The 21,717-nt window shown below is 53.7% G+C and overlaps 1 protein-coding gene across 4 annotated transcripts in view; it reads left to right on the top strand.

Moving 5' to 3' along the window:
- The first annotated feature begins 2,919 nt into the window (after positions 1-2,919).
- The window catches only part of EPHB2 (EPH receptor B2), a 98,084-nt gene continuing 79,286 nt past the window's right edge, over positions 2,920-21,717 (top strand). For all 4 annotated transcript variants that reach the window (XM_015296838.4, XM_015296837.4, NM_206951.4 and 1 more), the window contains exon 1: positions 2,920-3,100. In XM_015296838.4, the coding sequence (XP_015152324.1) occupies positions 3,016-3,100 (85 nt within the window). In that variant the 5' untranslated portion in view covers positions 2,920-3,015. The remainder of the gene's footprint in view (positions 3,101-21,717) is intronic.

The following is a 21,717-nucleotide window of genomic DNA, read 5'->3' as shown; positions in this document are numbered from 1 at the left end:
ATGTGTTGGGGTTGGACTGGATGATCTTAGTGGTCTTTTGCAATCTTAATGGTTCTGTGACTCTAAGACAGAGGGGTCCATTCTTGGGATCAGTCTGTGATCACATAGATTGACTCTCTGTGGCCTTCACTGAGTGCTATTGGGAACAGCTCCTGCATCCCTGATTGGGAACACAGAGCAGGTGCAAAGCAGTGGCTGCTCGCCTTTGGGCAGCGCTACTTCAGACCATTTATCATCCAGATAGGGGAAAAAGGGTTAAACACAGCCTGCCCCCCCCCCTCCCCCCCCCAGCCAGCGGTGCCTTTGGTTATCTGCAGCATGGCTGCAGGGCTACATGGTGCCTGTACATGTTCGAGGATCAAGAGTTAAGTGTTTGAATGATAAGTGATATCTTAAAAACATAAGTTTAGCAATGAGCCTTTGCCGACAATACTATACTATTAGTTAATAGGCAGAATTAACTCACTGGCCTGGGGCCAAGCCCGTCACAGCCAGAGCCAGAACAGCTGAAGCTGCTTTTCACTTGGGTTTTGCTTTTATGGGATTTGCTGCTGCAGGGAGACTCCAATTTCTGTACAAATATGCTGGCATTTCCCTCCTCCCAACCTGCCCCTGGAAGCTGCACGGAGCCCGAGGGATTCAGCCGGGAGCTGAGAGCTTTCCTGCTGCACGCGGGGACGTCAGCGAGGTGCCGGTTCCCCACGGGACGTCCCCCTGTCGGCGCTCAGCGGGTGCCTGCAGGCAGATTTATGGCTCTAGGTGCCACCGGGGTAACCCGTTCTCCATCCCAATTTAACGTCCCATTCCCTCTAAGGGACGTGGCTTGGTGGGAACGGTAGGGGTGGGTTGATGGCTGCACCACGCCGAGGTCTTTTCCAACCTTAACGATTCTATGAGTGTTTTGGTCGAAGCAGCTCTGGATCCCGGAGATCCAGCCCAAATCGCAGCGTGTAGGTGGTGCTGGAGGAGCTCATCCTGTCCAGTGGGGAGGAGGTGGCCTCATCCCTTCCCTCTGCATCTCCCTCCCACCCGCCGCACCTCTTTAACCCCACAGACTGACACAGAGACGCCTCCTCCAGGTGTGATGAGCCAAAGGCTTCATGTGCAAATACAACCTGTTCTTCCTGCACCGGGAACTGTAAATGCTGCATGCAATGAGTCACCATCAAACCCGCTTTAATGTCCTCTAGATGCCATCTCTTGTGGCTCTTGTCTGCCTGGGAACCATCTTTTGATAGGAAGCAAACACGCGCAATTGAAGTGGTGGCTGCCCCATTTCTGTAACCCCGGTGCTGCTGCTTTTCCCAGGCACGACTTTCTCTCTGCAGCAGGATTTCAGCGTCCCACGGGTGCAGCAATCAGGGCAGAACCAATGGACCTCGCTCCTAAGGTGGGAGGTCAGTTCCAAATGACACCCGATGGCAGCAAGGAGAGCATCAGCTCCTGTGGTCCGTGACTGTCCTTTATGGAGGCACTAAAATAGGTTTGGGGTGGAACAAAAGAGCATCATGGGAAGTGTGGCAACACCGTGGGATGGTATTTGGTGGCTTTCACTTGTCCAGTCTGGGCTGCTGAGCCCATGTGGGATGCAGGACAGGGGTTGGGGGCTGGTGGGACACTGATCATCCAAAGCCCTTCCTAGGGGCAGAGCGAGGACACGAGGTGGGAGCAGTGCTCACAGTTCACGAGTGCCTCTGAATAGCATCTTTGGGGACAAACCCATCTCCAAAGGAGAACATACGAGCTTCAGAACACTGCTGCAGTCAGACAATAAATCTGTGCGGTCTACTCCAGCAGCGACAGCTCTGGGGATGCTCGGGAGCTATAGGAGCTCCCAGAGGGGATCAGAGCCTACAGTTGGCCACACTGAGTTAGGAAAGTGGCCTGGTTTTGGCCAACGTTGTCACGGAGCCTTGACCTTCCCCCAGACACAAAATGAGTTACCTGCACGGGGTCAGGGCACGATCTCCAGATGTCCGAGCTGCTGGTGAGGCAGGGTGATGAGGAAGAGCACGGTGAGACAAAGCCCATTCCTCCCATGCCTCTTGGTGGGTAGACTGGGATCATGGCAACTATGGGTATTGGGTGTTGCAATGGAGAAGAGGAGCTGGGTCTCAGTGTGGAGATCCCACCTGACCCCATCTTTGTCCGACGGGGGACTGTAAGTAACACTTGTAAGTTGGAAATGAAGGAATTCCTGCTCCCAGCTCACCTGGGTCGGTAACCCCAGAGGGTCCGTGGCTCAGAGCCGAGCTGAGCCTCCCGCCCCCAACTCCTGCTGTCCCTCTGCGGGCATCTGCCGGACCTCTTTGTGCCCCCCACGGGACGCTCCACACCAGCCGCGTTTTCTGGGCCCGTGGACGCCTCGGGGCGAGGATCGGGCAGGCACAGCTCCGGTATGGGGGTGATGCGGAGCACGGGGACGCCCCAAACCCGGGACGGCGCTGAGCTCCGAGGTGCCCAACCGCAGCGGGGCGGAGGCCGACGGGTCCGTGCCGCCCCCGACAGAGCAGCGGGGCGGTGGGAAGGGCGGAGGCGGGGGCATCCCTCCGGCCCTCCGGGAGCTCCCCCCCTTTTCTCCACCCCCCCTCCGGCTTTCGCAGCGCTCACTCAACCCCGAGAGGAAGATTTGGGCTGAAATCACGGCTTTCTCTGGATGATCGACAGCTCCGGGAGAAACCATCGTTTGGCGCAGGGGGAGCCGCCTCCCTCCTCGCCCCCCTCCGCCGGCCCCGCACCTCCGCCGCTCCCCACCGCCCCCCGCGCCGCCGCCGCTCCCCGCTCCTCCGCCCTCCGCCCGCCGCCCCCTCCGGCAGCGCGGCGCCCCCGGGGCGGGGAGGGCGGCGCGGGGCGCTCCCCCGCGCGGCGGCGGCGGTGGCTCGGCCCGGTCGGGGCGGCGGGGCCGGCGGTGCGCTCCGTGCCCGCGGCCGTGCCCGCGCCGGCGGCGGCCCCAGCCCCAGCGAGGGGCTCGGCTCTGCGCTCCGCCGCCTCCATGGAGCTCCGCCGCCGCTTCTGATGCCCGGCCCGGAGCGCACCATGGGGCCGTTGTGGTTCTGCTGTTTGCCCCTCGCCCTCTTGCCTCTGCTCGCCGCCGTGGAAGGTAAGGAAGGGGCCTTTCCGGGGCAGAACCCCTCTTTATTATGATGATCGTTCTTATTTCGCGATTTTTTTCCCCCCTTCTTTTCTTTCTCTCGTTTATTATTATTTATTTAATTAATCGAGGGGTGGCCCTCGGCCCTCCCCCTCCCTCCACGCCGCACCCCTTCCTAGGGGTGTGGGGTGTGGGGGGGAAGGGGGGAGAGACGGAGGGAAGGCGAAGTTTTGGGGAAGTGCTGCCCCAGGTGGAGCCTTCCCCCCCAACCCCAACCCCGGCCCTTCCCTTCCCTCCGCCATCCCCGTACCGAGGTGGGCATCTCCCACCGCACCTCCCGCTGGGAACCGCCGAGCCCCTTTCCCGGGGATGCTGGGGAGAGGCTTTGGGGTCCCCCTGAGCGAGGCCAAATGCGTCCCCCAGCCGCTCCCCCGTAGGGTCTCCCCGGGGCTGAGACAAAGCAGCGGCAGCGGCAGGTGGGTGCGTGGCCGAGGGATGGGTGTACGGCCGAGGGCTGGATTCCCATTGAGGACTGGCTGCATGGCTGGGAGCCCCACGCCGGATTCCCATCTTGGGGTCCCGACGCATCGCATCCCAGCCACGCCTGCGGTGCCGTGGAGGTCGGGGGGCTCCGTGGGGCTGCGCTTTGCTGCTGCGTTGGGTGTGGAGGTGGTGGGAGACGTCCGGACGGTGTTTGTCTGGAGCAGTGGATGAGGCACCATTTATTAAGTTGGAGTTTTGGGAGATGACTCATGGGTTGGCCGGCTATACATCGTGATATTTACAATATGGGAGCTTGGCATAAATAGGACTATTTACGTTGCAGCGGAGAGCGCTAGCCAGCTATGCTATTCAAATGAGCGTGGTATGGTTTTAATTAGGGGTTGGGGGGGGGTGATGAGCGCGTTTGTGGGAGCACATGTCCAAGTGGGACGTGTGGCCTAAGCTGCCCGCAGCAGCCACGTTCACAGCAGTGTTCGTGCTCAGAGCCCTCGGCCACACTGGGGATGGGGAGACCCATCCTGGGATGGGGGCTGGAAGCTTCCTGTGGGGGTGTGGGACCCCGTCAGGAGGTGTTGGGTGGTACGGGGCCGTCCTTTGCTTGGAAACAAGAGGAACGGATTGACCTTCCCACCGCCATGGCTGCGGGGCTGGGTGTGCAATGCTCGTTCCGAGGGATGGGGAAGGGATGTCTGTGGATGGGGGAGGTCACCAAGGCGGTGGACGTGAGATGCACTCCCAGCGGTGGGGATGCTGTGGGGTGAGAGCTGAAGGTCTGATGGCCGTCCGCATCCGAGGTTTGAGTTCCTCACAGGAGGTTTGTTGTGCTGCATCCTTCTGTGGTGCTATGCGTGTCTTGGGGCTGTGCGAGCCATGCCCTGGCCTTCCTCTCCTTCTGCAGAGCCGACGCGGCAGGAGAGCGTGGGCTGAGCTCCCTGGGTGCTGCTTTGCTCCATCCTTCCCTTTGAGAGCTGCCATTTCAGGCTCAGCGTCTATCTGCTTCTCCTGGTGCACCCCGTTGGTGTGGGCAGTGACTCCAACAGTGGGTGATGACCGAAGGCACGGCGGCCGCAGCCACGTCCCGCGTTGGCAATGTCCCTGTCACTATCTCTGGCACATTCCCCACCATATCCATGGCCAACGTGGGGAGCGTAGAGCTCATCCAGCTCCAATCTGGTGGTTTGCCCAGGGAACGTTCCTCCCGAGCCCTGTTTTCAGCTCTGCTCCAGAGCTTTGCCGTAATGCTGGTAATTTCACTCGTCTCCTCTGTGCCTCAGTTTGCCTAATTACAAGGCGTAAAATAATACAAGCGTCCCTCCCAAGGGAGCTGCGAGGTTTTGTTAATGAACATGACAAAGTGCTTTGGGATCCGTGGTTGAAAGCGCAGTGAGAAGGCAGCCTCAGTCAGTGCGCGTGTGTGCGCGGTGTTTATTTATCTACATGCTTTATATTTCTCTGTGCACTATATATGCTCGTGCATTTAGCAAACCTTAATTAGAAACAAAGCCGATAGGGAAGGAAATATAAACAGGAGTGTGCATGGAAATTGGAAGTTGATTACTCCATGGCCGGCAGAATGCGTGTCCTGGGCTCGGGAGGAGCGTTTGCTGGGGTAAAAAACGTCTCTGCTGGAAGGAAATGTGAAAAGAACGTGAGACATAAATCAATATGGAAAACAGGGAGGTGGATGACAACGTACATAAAGCAGAGGGTAAGAGTTGCATACAGTTGTTCAGGCTGTTGCAAGGTATCTCTCTGCGGCTGGGAAAGTTCAGGCTTATGGAAGGGAAGTTTTTTTTTGTGTGTGTGTGTGTGTGTTTTAAGAAAGAAATTCAAGAACAAAGGAGTGCTGGAAGGGTCTGGATCCCACACCACACCATTGGTAACAGTGCTGCTATCGCTGACGGCCCTCTTTGTGCTGCTGCTCGCGTGTGCTGCTTGCGTGGCACGGCGTGTCTGGAGCAGGGATGCTTCCAAGGTATCTGGGGGGGGGGGGGAGGATGAGGATGGGAGAGCTGTGCGTTTTCAAATCACACTCCAGGGGAAAAAAAAATAAAATGAAGGCACTCTTCACCCCCTCTTTGGAGTTAACTTTTCGTAAACCTTGCAGTGCTGGCAAGTTTCCCGAGGGCTGGAGGAAAGCCAGCTCCGTGCCAAAAAATGTGGAAGGAGAAATGAGATGGCCCTCCTATCTGTGAGAGCGCGGGGCTGTGGGCTCCAAAGCGTGGGGTGTGGGGCGGGCAGGGGGTCCTGTTGCTGCTGCAAGCTGGAGGCAGGAGCTGCTTGTTCGTGCATAGTTGTCATGGGGTGTAATGTATATAAGACACATGATGCACTTTTTGAGCTGCGTACACGCGCTTGAGATGGGGTGTGCTGTGTTCTATGTGTGCTGTAGCATATTGTAGTGTTCAGTGCAGTCTCCCCTCTCGTGCCCGTGTGGCCCAGGAGTGAACCATTGCGGAGCTCTTCCATCACCTCCTCCGGCCCCAGAGGCAAAGGAGCAGTGCCAGTTAGCTCAGTGCTTGATTTATCCAGTGCTGAGACCAGGCTGGAAACAAACACTGTAAAACTGCACTGAGGTGTGAAGCAGAGACCTTGATTTTGGGTCTGTGGTACCTCTCTGTGTGCTCTGCCTTCCCTCCGGGCTCCATTCCCTGGGTTAATTTTTGACGAGGTGCATGCTGCATCGCTGGGGCAGTTGGGAGTAGACCGATATGCTGGTGCCCAGTTCAGATATCCATGTAGTAGTTGAGGTTGCAGGGACACTCTGCTTCTCCCAATTGCTCCCAGACCCTGCTGTAATTCCAGATAGGTTGATCCAAGCCCAGGGAGGGGGTGCTAGAGGGAGATGCCTTGGGGACAGGACTATGAGAAGCCAGCCATGGGGACATGGCTTGGAGTGGCACAGCTCCAGGGCCACCCATGTCCTGGGAGCGCTTTGGAGAAGGACGTGGGGTGATGCAAGTACAGCAGTGCTTTGGGGGTGTTACTGAGGGGCTATCTGCTATGGCTGGGAGTGGGGGTCTGCTGTGCTGAAGGATCTGCCTGCACTCGTTGTTTGTGTACACATACCTGCAGCGGCTGTAAAGAAGGGTGGACACCGATGTAACTGCAAAACCTGCTGGAGAAGGTGGGTAAATACCGGGTCCTCGGCTTTCTGCTTTTGTGCGAGCACAGCCGCAGCGGTGATAAATGAGTTCGAGTCCACTGCTCCTGCCCTAACATGCACCCACAGCCCAGCCACGCCACGCTGGGCTGAGAGGTGGGTGCTTGTGTGTGAGCCCGGCTGGCAGCAGGCACGAAGTTCCTGTCTTGGAGAAAATCAGGTTTTACTAAAAAGACTCAGTGAGCTCTCATCTTCTTCTGTCTCGCTGGAACGCCAGGGTGAAACACGGCTGGCCATTCCCTGCTGCGTGCAACAGGGAGATCCTCGAAGGCAAAAGTTCAGCAGTGAGATAAGGGGGGAAAAGATGGGGCCTCCTGTGATAACAGGCTGACGTGTGCAGGACCTGGCACTCGCAGCAGGGATGTGGCTCTTCGGGGCTTGCAGAGATGCATCAATAGCGGGATTTGATATTGCTGTTGTGTGTCTGTGCGGGATGGGAGGTGATTTGTGCCAGGGTGCAGGCGCCGGAGCTGAGCAGCGTGGAGGCGAGGGAGGACAGAAGCCTCACGCCGTGCTGTCAGCCCTTCTCTGAATTTCAGTGCTTGTGGATGAAGGAGCGGCGTTAGATCTCGGTTACCCCTCTGACCCGAGTCGTGGCACTGATTGCTGAATGTTAAGGGAGATTAAACAGGCTGCGAGGGCAGAAAGCGTGGCTGTAATTGCAGATGGTGCTTGCCTCCGTCGAAACCGAATAAATGTCACAAAGGGGCGTTATTCAGAAATTACAGTTTTAGTGACTGTGAATAATTGCAGCTCTTCAGAGAGCCCATGAGAGCAGGATCTCTTGATGTAGTCCCGGACCGGCTCCGTGGGAGCAGCTGTGCTGCAGCTCAGTGCCGTCTCCAGGTGGGAAGGAGGAAGGGCTGGTGAGCTCCAGAAGTTTAAGCAGCTTTATTAATGAGGTCTGATAAATTACCTTCTTTTCACTTCAAGCCTTACCTTACTCAGGGGCGGACATCGCGTCCGCAAAATCACAGCAAACTGGAGGATATCGGCGGAGGCGAACGGATGTTCTTCAGAATGTGGACGTGATGTCTAAAAGAGGAAAACAGAAACACATACACGCTGTGGGGTGGTGGATGTGAGCCCGTATATGGCAGAGTAAGAGGGGTTTTAAGAATAACTTGTGGGAAAAAAAAGAAAAACCCAAACAAACAAACCCCAAACCAACAGAAAAACAGAATTGGGAAATCAGAGGGGGCGAAGTTAAAAATGATCGGAAAGGAGCAGTCGGGGACAGCTTCCATTTCCCCCCTGCAAAACGGCAGTGTTTGGGGATGGGGGGGTTTGCAGAAGGACTGCCCCAGTGCTGAAGTGTCGGCGGAGGAGGTCACATTTTATAGAGTAAATGGGGAAAATGGGTATTGGGGCCGGAGCAGACAGGGCACGCATGCTTTAAGGAGAGCTCCCTGGGTGATCTCGGTAGCTCCAGACTAGTAATTTCAGAGCAAGGGCGCTCTTATGGATTAAAATCTGCTTAAAGAAGGGGAAACAAAGAGTCATTTTTCCCAATGGATGGGGGTCAGCGTGAGGCTTGTGCTTTGCAATGTATTTATAAGCGTGCGAGAGAGGGGTGGGAACTGTGCGGCAAGAAAGTTTGCAGATTATACAGAATTATTCAGGGGGGGTTGGAATCGGGTGTTCTTTAAGGTCCCTTCCAACCCAAAGCGTTCTGCCATAAAAACAACGGTTGTCTTTAAAGTGTTGTAAAAGGATCTCATGACACTGGATAACCGGGCTATAAAGTGGCAGATTATACGTAGTCAGCGATGAATGAAAAGGGATTCGCATGGAAAAAATTACCCTAAACCCATGCATGCACAGTGGCAGTCTTTAAATTACTTATTAGCATTTTACGAAAGAGATCTTAAAGTCATTGTGGATGGCTCTTTGAAAGCATCGGCTCAGAAGAGGGAAATGCTGGGAAAGGACAGGGGTGGCTGTACAGTGGAGGTGGGTGGACCTGGGATGGGCTGTGTAAGAGGTGGAGATGGGGTGGTGTGTTTTATTTTGCCTCTCAGCGTTGTGTTCTGAAGGGGCACCGAGAGGCGGTGGAGGAGAGCATTGATGAGGGCAAAGCTGATGGCAAAGCGTGGAATCATAGAGTGGCTTGAGCTGGATGGGACCCTAAAAGCCATTTGGACCAACTCCCCTGGAATGAACAGGGACACCACAGCTCCACCAGCTGCTCAGAGAGGGCTCTGACCAGCCTGACCTGGGGTGTCTGCAGGGATGGAGCATCGCCACCTCTCTGGGTATGGAGGGGTTCACGTTGCTCTGTTTTGCTCACTGCTGCGGCCGTGGACCCTCCTGACCTCTTTGTGCAGGATCTGAGCCTTATGCAGGGCTGGTCCTGCTGCTTGGGTCTCACCCTCCTTGTTGGGGAACCTTCCAGCGGTCCCAGAGGGTTTCTGTGTGGATCTCTCCCTCCTGTTGGTGAGCCTGGTGGAGCTTTGTGGGCTCTCTAAGAGGGTCTCCCAGCTGACCCTAACCCTGAGGCCTTGAGTGTTGAGGTCTGGATGTGTTTCGCACCCCATGTGCTGCCTGCCCAGCCCGGGGCACACTGCGTGGCCTTGCTTTTTTGGGCATCCCGGGCAAGACCAAAGTCTGCCTGGTAGACACCTCTTTGCACTTTCCTCCACCCTGCTCCACGTGTCAGGGGGCCGGGGCCTGTTGTGGGGTGCAGGCCTGCTTCAGGCGAGCCGAGGGAGCAGCAAGGCTGTGGCAGGGCCTGCTGCAGGGGGAGCCAGGCTGCAGCGAGGCCTCCGCCGTCCGCAGGGCCGCGTTCCCGGGGTCAGCGCCTTCCCAATCCCTGCGGGCCCCAACCCCATGGGCCGGGGGTAGCGAGGGCGGCCGGGCGTGCGAACGGCCCCGAGGTGGAGGGGATGGCATGAGCAGCGCGGGCTCGTGCTCTGAGGGCCAGACAAAGGGAACAATGGGCTCGGCGGCCCCGTTCCTGGGCTGCTTGTGGCTGGCTGCCGAGCCCTTGGGGTGGGAGAGGAGGGGGCGGCTGTGGGGTGGGCAGCGAAGGGCTCGGCTTTGCTCTGCTCCCATATGAGCTCTGAGGGTCTTCCCGGTGCTCCGCCGGTGCTGCTGTGTGCAGTGAGGCAGGGGAGGGGGAGAGCGGTCCAGACCCTCTGTGAGTTTGAACAATTTCAGCAGAGGGATGCAGGGGGGAGGAGGCATCTCCATCCCCTGTAGCACTGATGCCTGGGGGTCATAGGAAATGTCTGTGGATGGGAAGCTTCGCATGCATCGTTGTATGGTCTTGAAGCTTCTTATCATACAATCATAGAATGGTTTGAGTGGGAGCTCCCCAGCAATGAGCAGGGACACCCACAGCTCCATCAGTGCTCAGAGCCCCTCCAGCTCTGGGCATCCACAGATGGGGCACCACCACCCCTCTGGGCAACCTGTGCAGTGCCACATCGCCCTCACTGTAAAAAACTTCTTCCTTATATCTAATCTAAATATCCCCTCTTTTAGTTGGAAGCCACTTCCTCTCGTCCTGTCACAAGAGACCCTGCTGAGGAGTCTGTCCCCTTCTTTCTTACAGCCCGTTTAGATACTGACAGGCCACTCTCAACTCCCCACGGAGCCTTCTCCACTCCTGCCAAGATCATTTCTGCTTGGATCCACTGTTCTCTGCTCCCTTCAGGCATGGGACAGTGATTGGTGCTCCTGGGAAGGAGATGGCAGTCATTGGGGCCCTCCACAGCCAGCGAAAAGTTACTCATGTTTGTGTCCAGCGTTTGATTTCTGTGGTGGGCTGCATGGGATGAGGGTGATGTGAATCGCCCATCTGATGGAGGAGGATAGTGTGGTCCCAGATGGTTGCAACAGAGGGGTGACTGCAGCACGAGGCATAAAGAAAGAGCAGCTCAGGAGAGGTTTGTGCAGTGGTGTGAGCCTGCAGGCTGTGCGCACCACATGCTTGGGTGTGAGATAGGCTGGAACACGTGAGGGGTCACATCTTGCTGTGTCGAGGTTACAGTCGCGTTTTATGATTTGCTTTGCTTGTAATCCTGTTTCCAGGCTCCACAACTGTAACTCGGAAACCTTTACCGTGAGCCTCACTTAATAAATCTTTGCCTTGTTTTACTTTTTAAGCCTGCCCTGGTATCAGGGGACAAAGCAAGCAGGAGAAATGCGTGAACTGGGGGCAGCGTGGATGGAATAAAACAAGGTGTAGGAGGTGGCTGGGTGCTCTGCCTGCAGGGAGAGAGTGCTGGCCAGGCTGCAGAGAGTTAATTGTGGTATGCCAGCTTTGGGGAAAGCATTTCCTGCAGCGTGTCTCTCCTGCAGGATCCTGCACCCCACGAGCTGCGTGCTCGCCTCTGCGGAGCGCAGGTGGCGGGTTTTGTGCCTGTTTGCAGCCTTTGTGTGCACGCCCCAGCTTGCAAGCTGCATGCGTGCACACCGAGATAGCACCTGCGTGCTGAGTGCAGGCAGACACACGACTTGCTGAGCTCCAGGAGGAAATGCATGCTGGTTATTTGTGCCTTGTGGAGGGGGAGCAGAGAGTGGCTTGTGCTGCTCGGGGCACGGGGATGGCTGGCATGGACTTCTCTCCTGGGGACAAAGCCTCACTCCTCTCACCTAGATTGCGTTGTGCTAGCCCCAGCGTAACTGGGATCTTCTGGGCTTCTCCTGTCCTCGGCATGTTAGCACTGCTGTGGAGGCTTGGAAAGGATAAACACAAAAGTGTGCTTGATGCTGTGTGGAAATCCCCTGACAGCAGACACATAGCAGAGCAGCAGGGGCACTGGCATGGGTTGCAGGAGCAGGCGGTGCCAGCTGCTCCGGAGGGGAAGGGGTGTATGTAGGACTGCTGCTGTACCTTCAGAGATGCTCCAAGTCCTGTGCCATGTCCTCAGACAGATGCAGAGCAGTCGGGAGCAGGGTAGGCACAGGGAAGGTGCTAATTAGGATGTTGGCAGTGTTAGTAGGGGTTGGTGTCTGGCTAGTGGGAGGTGTTGCACAGGCAGTGCAGGGGCTGCTCTGTGTCACTCTCAGCATAAATCTCTGAGCAGCTAGCAGGTCCGTGAGTGGGACAAAGCCTGGGGCAGCTGGCTGATGTGGCACAGGTGGCCAGGTCTGCTCTGAACATCTTATGGTGGGGAGATGCCTGCTTCAGGTCACTGTGCTGCCCTGATGCAAGCCGTCTTCTCTTCCTGGCCCTTCACCTTCCTTCCACCAGGGCTGTAGTAGAGATGGAGAGCAGAGAAATTGCCAACGGTGCTTTTTTTTTCTTTTTCTTTTTTCCTTCTTTTTCCCCGATGTCAAACTCTGTGCCTTCATATTGAATAGCTGCCATGAGATTTTGCTGTGACTGACACCTGTTCTGGCTGGAGAGCGACAGCTTTTGATAAACACAGATCCTCTGGAAGCACTGAGCTTGCTGGCAGCTGCTCCTGTTTGTCGTCTGGGTCTCTGTGCTTGGGGCTGGCTGATGTGGCCCAGTGGGTTTGGGGCTGCAGGAGGTTTGGGAGTGGCACAGTGGAGAAATTAACAGTGCCAAAGAGGGACCAGCAGAGCCTGTGCCTCCCAGGTGGGGTCTCATGCCAGAGGAAGCAAAGCGGGTCACCCCCAAGCAGAAGTCTTTCCTTGTAATTTGTGTGGCCTAAATATGACCTGGGCTCCCTTTTGTGGGTGCTGAGCCTTTGGAAAGCTGACCTGGCGTTTTACCATGTGTTTGGGAGGTCCTTGGTGTGTGGGCTATCCAGGGAAAAATTAAAAACGGGAGTAACTTGGCGGCTGGGGTGTCCTGCTGAGGTCAGCCCTGGGCGTGCCATCCATTGGCCTTGAGTTGCTTGGTGGCCAGAGGTGCTGAGAAGGGCCGACCCCTTCTGTGGGTCTCCTGGCAGGGATCATCGGGGCTCTGGAGGAGCACGGTCCCCTCCTTTGGGCTCTCAGTGTCTGGGTGGTGCCTTGCCTCTTGGCCGCATCTGGGCTTGGGCGTGTGGAGCGTGGGCAGCCCCAGATGTTTGAGGGCTCTTCAGCTTTCCCCTCCTGTCTTTCCCCATCAGAGGGCATCCCTGCTTCCTCAGCCAGCGTGTCTGACAGCACCCAGCTCCTCCCCGGCTCCGCAGCTGACAGGTTGTCCCTTGTCATCTCTCATCGTCATCCAGCAGGCTGAACACGCTGCATGGATTTCTTCAGAGCTCCCATCTCCCTGCACAGGGTACGTCCAGGAGTCCAGGCTCAGTGCATTGCTGGAGGGACAAACCACACAGATGCTGATGGCATCAGGTGATAGCATTGAAAAGCACTCGTAAGCCTCCTCCCGTTGGCTACAGGAATGTACTACAGGCTCGTGCTGGACCAAACTTAAACTGCTGGCAAAGTCCCATCCCACATAAAGGGAGCTGCTGTGCACTGAGGGACATGTCCCTTTTCTGAGGATGCTCAAGGCAGGGGTTCTGAGGTTTGTGAAGTCTTTCACTGGATTATGATTGTGCAGTAAAAGGGCTTGAAATTGGCTTGCTCCAGAGTTTGAACTGTGAAAGGCCACCATAGAGTCATAGAATCACAACGTTGACAAGAACATACAAGATCATCTAGTCCAACCATCCTCCCATCACCATTACTACCACAGGCTATTAAACCATATCTCGTAGCACCACGTATAGCATGAGTCAACAGGAGCCTTGGGAGCCCACCTGGAGCAGGTGTGTGCTGGCCCGGGGGGATGACCTTAGCTGGGTAGCATGAGGGCAACCAAACTGATGGATGAGTCAACAAAGCAAAAATAAAATGAAGTCTTTGTTCTGTAACAGTTGTATAACAATAAAACGAAACAAACAGTGTGTTGTAACTGCCTGAAGATGCTGGCTTGGTGCCCGCTGGTTCTTACATGTTCTGCTCTCTGAAATCCCACCCACCAGCCCACTGAGATGGTCCCTACTCATCTGGTGTTCCTAACCCTGCTCTCCAAGTCCCCGTGGAAACGTGGAAGGCTCAGGCCTTGTATGTGAGGGCAGAAGGGTGTGAGCTCAGGGGTTCTTTTCTCCATTTTACTCAAAATTAAGCTGCCTAACCAATAGCAAAATGTTGCCATTGGATTTGGTTGGTATCTTAGGATGGAGGCTGTGTGCTGCTCCCAGGACTGCTGCTTGGAGAGAACGATACGGAGCCCCTGTCACACTCGAGTGCGTGTTTTTGCAACAGCCATTGCATCTCCTGTGTCCAGCTTCTGGTACCTGGAATGAGTCCTGGGGGAGATCATCCTTTGTACTGCTCTGGACTGCGGCTTGAGATCGGCACAGTGACTGCCACACTGCTTTTATTTTGGTCTCTTGAGACAGCAGAAGCTGTTGGAGGTGCGAGCAGTGATGCTTGCAGCGGGAGCAGCCGTGTCACCGATACGGCAGCAGGGCCCAGCGGTCTTTAATGCTTGGAATAGTTTTCTCACTTGCATTTGCAGGGCTCCGACAGGGATGAGACTTGCTGGTCTCCATGGTTTTATGTGCCATGGGACTGTGCCAACAGTTTAATCACAGCTGAACCCTCATAGAGCAGCATAAAAAATGTTGTAGTTGGGATTAGGTTACCCATCCTTCCTATAAAAGACTCTATAAACAGTCCATCAAGCCCAAGAATTCCTCTGTTGGCTGTGAGGTCCTTTGCTCTTAATGGGTCTGGCATTTGCTTTGACTAAGACTTTTGGCGGGGGGGAGGAGGCAGCGTGTTAGAGGAGCCCCCAAAGAATGGCTTTTCTGCTCGCATTAGTGGGGGAACCCAACTGGGCTGACTTGGCAGAGGCGGTGTTGGATGTCAGTAGGGCTGGCTGGGGCTGCAGGGGGTAAGAGGCAGTGGTGACAAGCCCAGAAGGCACTGACAGCAGCAGCTGCTCCCTCCCCATTGCTAGGGGATTTTTCAGGATGGATTTGCCATTTGCTGGGGCACTGGGGAGTGCTGCCTATCCTTGGGGTGGGCAAGGGCCTGAGAATGTCCCTTTTCCATCTTCCAGCACACCTCCAACCTTTTTTGTTTTTTCTGCTGTAGTTTGAGCACGTTTCCCAAAGCTCTTGAAAACCCTAAAACACAGGCTGGGCAGTGAGCACTGTCAGTAGCATAGTAATTCCAATGTCATCCTTGCATATGATGCCTGCCATTAAGAGCCCCCCATTCAGCAGCACTTGGTGGAATGCACGTGGTGGAATTAATGGGTTGGAGATTAGGAATTCAGGTTGGATATTAGGAAGAGTTTCATCTCAGAAAGAGAGGTCAGGCACTGGAACAGGCTGCCCTCGCTGGCAGTGGGGTCACTGTCCCTGGAGGTGTTTAAGGAGAGGGTGGATGTGGTTTAGTGGGTAATATTGGTGGTAGGTGGATGGTTGGACTGAACGATCTTAGAGGTCTTTTCCAGTCTTAGTGGTTTTTACAGTGGTCGCACTCCTGCTGTTGGAGCGATGGAAGGGAAGGAAGGGTGGCCATTTCTTCAGTAGTGTCCTTACAGCTGTTTCTCAGTTCTGTGTCCACTTTTCCAGGTGATTGTGGAGGGGGAGCTCCTGTCCTGCTGTGCTGGAGCTGGGCAGGAGGTGAGGGGTGCAGGAGTTCTCCCCGGCTTCCCATCCCTTTGTCACTTGGGCCACCTGGAGTTTTCCCTGTCTGGTTCTTACTTCTGCTGACCCCCAGCAGCGGTGCCTTCAGGGACGTTTGCACGACAAGCACAGCTTTTTGGGCATTTCCCAGCACACTTTATATTATTTATAGGGTCATACCCCTGCCTCAGCTTGCCTTAGAGGATGATGTGATCAATTGGAATACTGGTACAAAAATGATAGTTCTAATGTAAGCTGCTGGGAAGACCCTCTCAGACAGCATCCTGCAGAGGGCAATTTGGTCCACCTGTCTAGGGTGGCTATTTTAGATCTTCCTGCTTGTCTTCCGAGGCTCTTCTCTCTCTGACATTACTATCTGTAGAAAATTAACAACTCCATTAGAGCAGAAGCATTACGTTTCCATATGGCTAACATCAGGGGAGGTGAATCCCACATCCTTTACCTGAGGATGCTCTGTGAGTCTGGGACAGCAGTAGATATTTCAGCATGAGCTTCCTTCATCCCTCTCCAGCTGTAAGGTGAAAATGAACCTGGGGCCAGATCCTGCCGAACCCTCTGAGGTTGGCGGAGCTTGGAACAGCTGTATGAAACTTGCCAGCTAATCAGCTCTTAATCCCTTCAGCGTGTTTTGGGTGATGGGAGGAGTGCTGCTCTGCGTCCCCGTGCCGCCGTCACGCCTCCTGGTTCAGCGCTCTGAAAGCCTCTAGCCTCTACACGGTTACCCTTACCAATCAGACTTGTAATCTCAGTGAAGAATGAAATCAGATTTGTTTGACAAGATGCGTTTCCTGTAGAAGTATGTTGACTGGTGCTAATTATACTCCTGTTCTTTAATTCTTTATGATTTGAATTACAGCAGCGTTTTCATTATTTTCCCAGAAGTGATTTCAGCCTGAGCGAGACCTTGGATGCTCACAATTTCACTGCATTGTAATCACAGAGCGACTGCTAAACGTGATCATAAAATCATAGGATCTCCAAGGTTGGAAAGGACCTCTGAGATCAACCAGTCCAACGTCCACCTACCACCAGTATTGCCCACTAAACCATGTCCCTTAGTACCATGTCTAAACACCTTGTTCTTGAACACCTCCAGTGACTCAGCCACCTTCCTGCACAGCCCATTCCACTCACAGCCCAACCACTCTTTTGGAGAAGAAATTTTTCCTGATGTCCAACCTGGTCCTTCTTTTGCACTGAGATGCTCCTGTATTATTGTCTTTAAGGGCTCACCAGTTTTCCTTAACTCTTCTCCCATTCATCCTTTCGTGGAATGGCTTAGGTTGGAGGGGAATTTAAAGATCATCAAGTTCCAACCCCCTGCCATGGGCAGGGTTGCTGACCACTGGATCTGTCTTTCATGGGATCCTACTTGTTAATTCTTGAAGCCTGTTTATTCTGTCCCTGTGAGGTATGTCTGATTTTTTTAGGGCTTTCTCCCAGTTCCCATCTCTGCACTAAGGGACATGGTTGGTGGGCATGGTGGGGTGGGCTGATGGTTGGACTGGAGAATCTTGGAGAATCTTGGAGGTCTTTTCCAACCTTAATGATTCCATGAGTGGTCATGATGGGGATGGGTTCATGGTTGGACACTGTGATTTTAGTGGTCTTTTCCAACCGTAATGACTCCATTCTTCTATGATTCTGTTATGAGCTCTGCTACTTCAAGGTTGGTTGTCCCCTACCTTATACTTCTGTGGGGCTCATGGCTCTGCACCATCCATTCCTCACACTGTTTTTGCCATGTGGCCAGGATCTTTTGGAAGTCTTCTGCCTGTCTGAGTGCTTCTGAGCTTATCTCAGTTCCTTTTGGCAAAGGAGACACTGGAAGCAGGGGACTGGAAATAACTGGGTAGGTTTACTCCACTGCCCACTTTTTCATGCCAGCCCTGGAGCAGGTCTGTGGAGCTTTCTTGTGGTTTTCTTCCAATTAGAAGTTAATGACTAGTCCCAGAATCTGATTTTTCTACCTATTGTCGAGATGTCTTACAGGAATTTCATGTGGCCATGGTTCCTTGGGCTTGTTTATGAAAGTGTCACATCTGAAATGTCCAGAAATGAAAATAAATGATTGCTGTTGGCCTCTCGTAGCCTTGTCTGTGTAGAAATGAGCTGAGTTGTGATCTTGATGCATTCATTCAGGTTGTGGCCAAAGGCTTGGTTATTTTCTGGGTGCTTCCAATTGGCGTGTGTGATTTTTGAAAGAATTGCAGTCAAATAATCTTTATGTTGTTATGTATGAGCTGAGGAATCCTTCTGCTAGTGGGAGGCATCAGCCCTGTCGTCCTGAGAGGCTATGGAGATTGCATCCTACTTTCCTAATAAGTACACAGACTGGTTGGCCATGGTCGTCCTTTACAAACTGTTACAAAAAACTGCAGCAGAAGAAGCTCTGATTGTATGTAGAGCAAAAAAGTGAATGTTTCTCTTGCTTCTTGGTTGACTCTGCTTGGAATTTTTCTAAGATCTGGGAAATTATTGCATTTGGAGCATTGGAGAAAGGCATTTCAGGTTTGGCCTGTCCTCCCTTTGGCCAGTGCAGACTGTGATCACCAGTGCCGGGCCAGTTACTTGCTTCCAGTCCAATGATTCAGCCCTCTTTCCACATCATTACGAGGTATGAAATTGTAGACCTCAGGGTCTTTAATGTACTTTGTGCATTAAAATTATGTAACGAGCCTGTCCTCACCGATTGCAGGGCATGGTGTAGTGTAATGATGACAGATATTGACAGGTACCAGAGGCACCAGTGTTTCAGAGCAGTGTGGGAAGCAGAGATCTGGTGGTGGGAGCCGAGTTGTTGGCGCTGTGTCCATCACATACATTTGTTGGTTTCTCACCAGGGAGGATCTCTGGTGGTTTGGGACTGTGAGAGTTCAGTTGACTTGATGCATTGCTGCTGGTTAAGGGATAAGAGTCATTTTAGCATCTTCTGAAACCATGCCCCATCCTTGGCTGTGCCCAGTGCCATAGATGGGGCCCTGGGCATCCTGATGTGGTGGTGGGCAGCCAGTCCATAGCAGAGTGTTGGAAGTCCATAACCTTTAAGGTCCCTTCTGACCTAACCCACTCTATGATTCTATAGCCGTTCTATAGCCTGCTAGGACAGGAAACTCTGCCTTATCCATGCCTTGCTGTCTTTGTACATCTGCTGAATTTTTGCTCCATAACACAATGAAGAGAAAGCAATGCATTTTCTTTTTTTTTTTTTTTTCTTTTTTTTTTTCCACCAACTAAGTTGTAATACTAAACAGATGGACACTGTGGAGTAGGCAGAAGGGATTGTGCTGTCAGTGGGATGGGGTTCCTACTTCCGTGGATGGTTAATGTAGAGACAGGTCTTAATGACGTGGGAGAGCCTTTCCCAGATGGCATTTCCAACCAAGCTTTCTTCAGAAAACATTCAGAACTGTGTGTTGTAGCTCGGCTTGCCAGAAGAAGAGGACATCAGGGTGGCAAACTAGGATTTGGGTGAGACAGTGGCTTGTATTGTTGCGTAGATGCCATTGTGCTGGGGAAGTGAATGGAAGCAGTGCTTGCTCAACAAGAAGGCCAAGGTTTTTCAGCTCCATCAGCGAAACAAGACATCTCCATCTTTGATCAGAGTAGGAAATGGTTTCCATATCTGGTGTCCCCATCCCCGAGTCTTAGCAGTGGTCAGGGTGGCCGTAGATTTGTCCAGTCAAATCCTGGAAACCTCTAGTGCTGGAGATCCCCCACCTCTCTGGTGTTCCACCTATCTGAGGAAGCAGTATCATTAATGATCATTTAATAACCAACCTGAGCCTCTCAAGCACAGCCTGCCCAGGGAGATGGTGGAGTCCGCGTCCCTGGAGGTGTTCAAGGACTGTGGAGATGTGGCACTGAGGGTTTATTGGGCACTATTGGTGGTAGGTGGATGGTTGGACTGCGTGATCTTAGAGGTCTTTCCAACCTTTACTATTCTATGATTCTGAGTCACAATTTATGTTTTGAAGAGGTCTCTAATGGGTCATGCTGGAGTTACCTGTTGTTCTTGCTTTATGGGATGAAGCAGTCACTGTTCTAGTTCTTATGGGATCACGTGCCTTCTGTGCAGCAGGGCACTGATGAAAACTATGTATTCCTCTTATTTTCTTTCAACCTTCCCTTTAGGAAACTGCATATTTCTAAGAATGGTCAGATTCAGGTTTTAAACCATGTCACCGTATTTTCTTCTCTTACTCTGCCCCAAATGTTGTGGAACGTAAAAAACATTGACCGATGGCAGCAATTCCATTTGGCCATGGATCCTCATGGCCCCAGAGACCCTATCCTCAATGTCTGGGGATTGAATGAAGCATCTAGGAGGAGGTGGGAGAGGAGATAACCTGTGAGTTGATTTGAGTAAGGCATGGTGCAACGCTTCTGCTGTGCGTGACATCCAGGATACCTGGCAGAAGTAATGCTGAGCCGTGTAAGTGTGTCTTAGTTTCAGCACGTGGACCTAGACCTGAAGAAATGCTCCCTGCATCCCCTCTCCCACCCATGCACCGATCCCTTCCCATCAGCTGCAGCACAGGGCTTTTTAATAGCCGTTACTCTGTGAAATCGGAAGGATTGCCGGCTGTGAAATACAAATGATATGTACTAAATGCTGTGTAATGGATTCCACTTGAATCATTTTGTGACTGTGTGTTTCTAATAAAAGGCTTTGGGGGCGAGGCGGGCTCTCTGGCTGGCAGCGGGGCTGAGCGGCCGGGTGCCGTGGGCATTGGGGCCAGCTCTGAAATGCTGGGAACAACTGCCAAGGAATAAACACGTGGCAGTGCCCTTTGCTGAGGGCTCTTGGTGCTCTGTTTGCCAGGGAAATGTGTGGTTTGGGGGAAAAGGGCAGCAGCAGGACTGGCTTTTCATTATCACGGGACCCGGAACTACACCTGAGGACGTGTGTTGTCTCCTTTTGCCTAGGTTGGCAGTAATCATCATAGAATCACAAAATGGCTTAGGTTGGGAGGGACCTTAAAGCCCACCCAGCCTCAGTGCCATGCTGTGGGCTGGTTGCTGGGCACCAGGTTGCCCAGGGCCCCATCCATGGCCTTGGGCACCTCCAGGAATGGGGCACCCACAGCTCTCTGGGCAGCAGTGCCAGGGCCTCACTGCCCTCTGAGTACAGAATTATCCTCCTAACATTTAACCTAAATTTCCCCTCTTTCACTTTACAGCCATTCCCCCTTGTCCTCTCCGTGGATAGGAGATGGTGGGGAGAGATTGTGCGGAGTCCTTTAGTGTAGAAGAAGATATGTGAGCAGCACTTGGTGCTTTCAAACTTGAGGTTCTGAAGCCATCTGTGTATAATACAGCAGCATGCAGGGAGGTTCCTATGGTGTTCCAGGAATGAGATCCCCCGCAGCAAGTTTGGCCAATTCCCACTGTGTGTCTGGGGGCAGACCTTGGCTGTGGGGCAGGGGATGCTAAGTGGGAAGTGTTGGGCTTCTACAGTGCTTTCCCCTGGTTTGAAAGAGCCGATCAGATCATAAAATCCTAGGATCACTGAGATCATCTGGTCCAGCCATTGACCCATGCCCGTTACCCCTAAGATGTTGCTTATGAAAGTAGGACAAATCAGTGGTTGATTTTGGGGGGGAAAGGGAGCCTACCCCTGGATGCAGGGTTTGCTTCAGCTGTCTGCATGCAAAGGAGAGTCAAAATGAAGACACCGTGGCTCAGCGCATGGAAAACCTGCCTGCCATTTGCTCTATCCAGCAGGTGAAGGAGCGTCTTCTGCCTTGTCTGCTGGTACTGGCCTGGAGGAAAGGTTGTTAATAGTGAAAGTCTGCTTAATTTAGCAGGGCAGGACTCTGTGGCTTGGAAGCTGGACTAATTCAGGCTAGTAGAGGAGCATGTTTTTAATAACGTGTCTAATTAACTGTGCAGCAGCTCACCCAGGGATGTAGTCGATACGCTATTGCTGGTAATCTGTAGATCAAAGGTGACTGATTTCTCGTAAACCCGTTTTGACCCCCACGGCTCTTCCCTCTGGCTGCTGCCGTCCTGTCTCCAGCGTCCATGGGCACGTGCTGGGCCGCAGGGCTGGGCAGGCAGTCCCCTTTCTGGCTTTGAAATGTGCGAGCCTGCAGCAGCAAGAGCCCGTTGCTTTTGTTAGAGCACTCCTGGAAGCGCTGGATGGCTGCGCCGGGCGGCACAGGGCTCCAACCTGGCACAAAGCAGAGCCGGGGAGGGCTTTCCATCCTGGGAAACTTAAAAGCAATATTGGATGCTTCCTTCTGAAAGGCTCATCTTTAAATAAAGCCGGGGAAGCCCTTCGGCCCACGCTGGGCAGCACCAGACCAGATGTTCGCGCTTCACCCGGCTGACCTCCGGATCGATGGAGCCGTGAACCGCTCTTTGTTCGCCCGCCGCCGCGCCGGGAC

This window comes from Gallus gallus, chromosome 21 (assembly GCF_016699485.2).
Source record: "Gallus gallus isolate bGalGal1 chromosome 21, bGalGal1.mat.broiler.GRCg7b, whole genome shotgun sequence".
Taxonomy (NCBI): Eukaryota; Metazoa; Chordata; class Aves; order Galliformes; family Phasianidae; genus Gallus; species Gallus gallus.
This window is presented reverse-complemented; position numbering and strand designations above follow the sequence as displayed.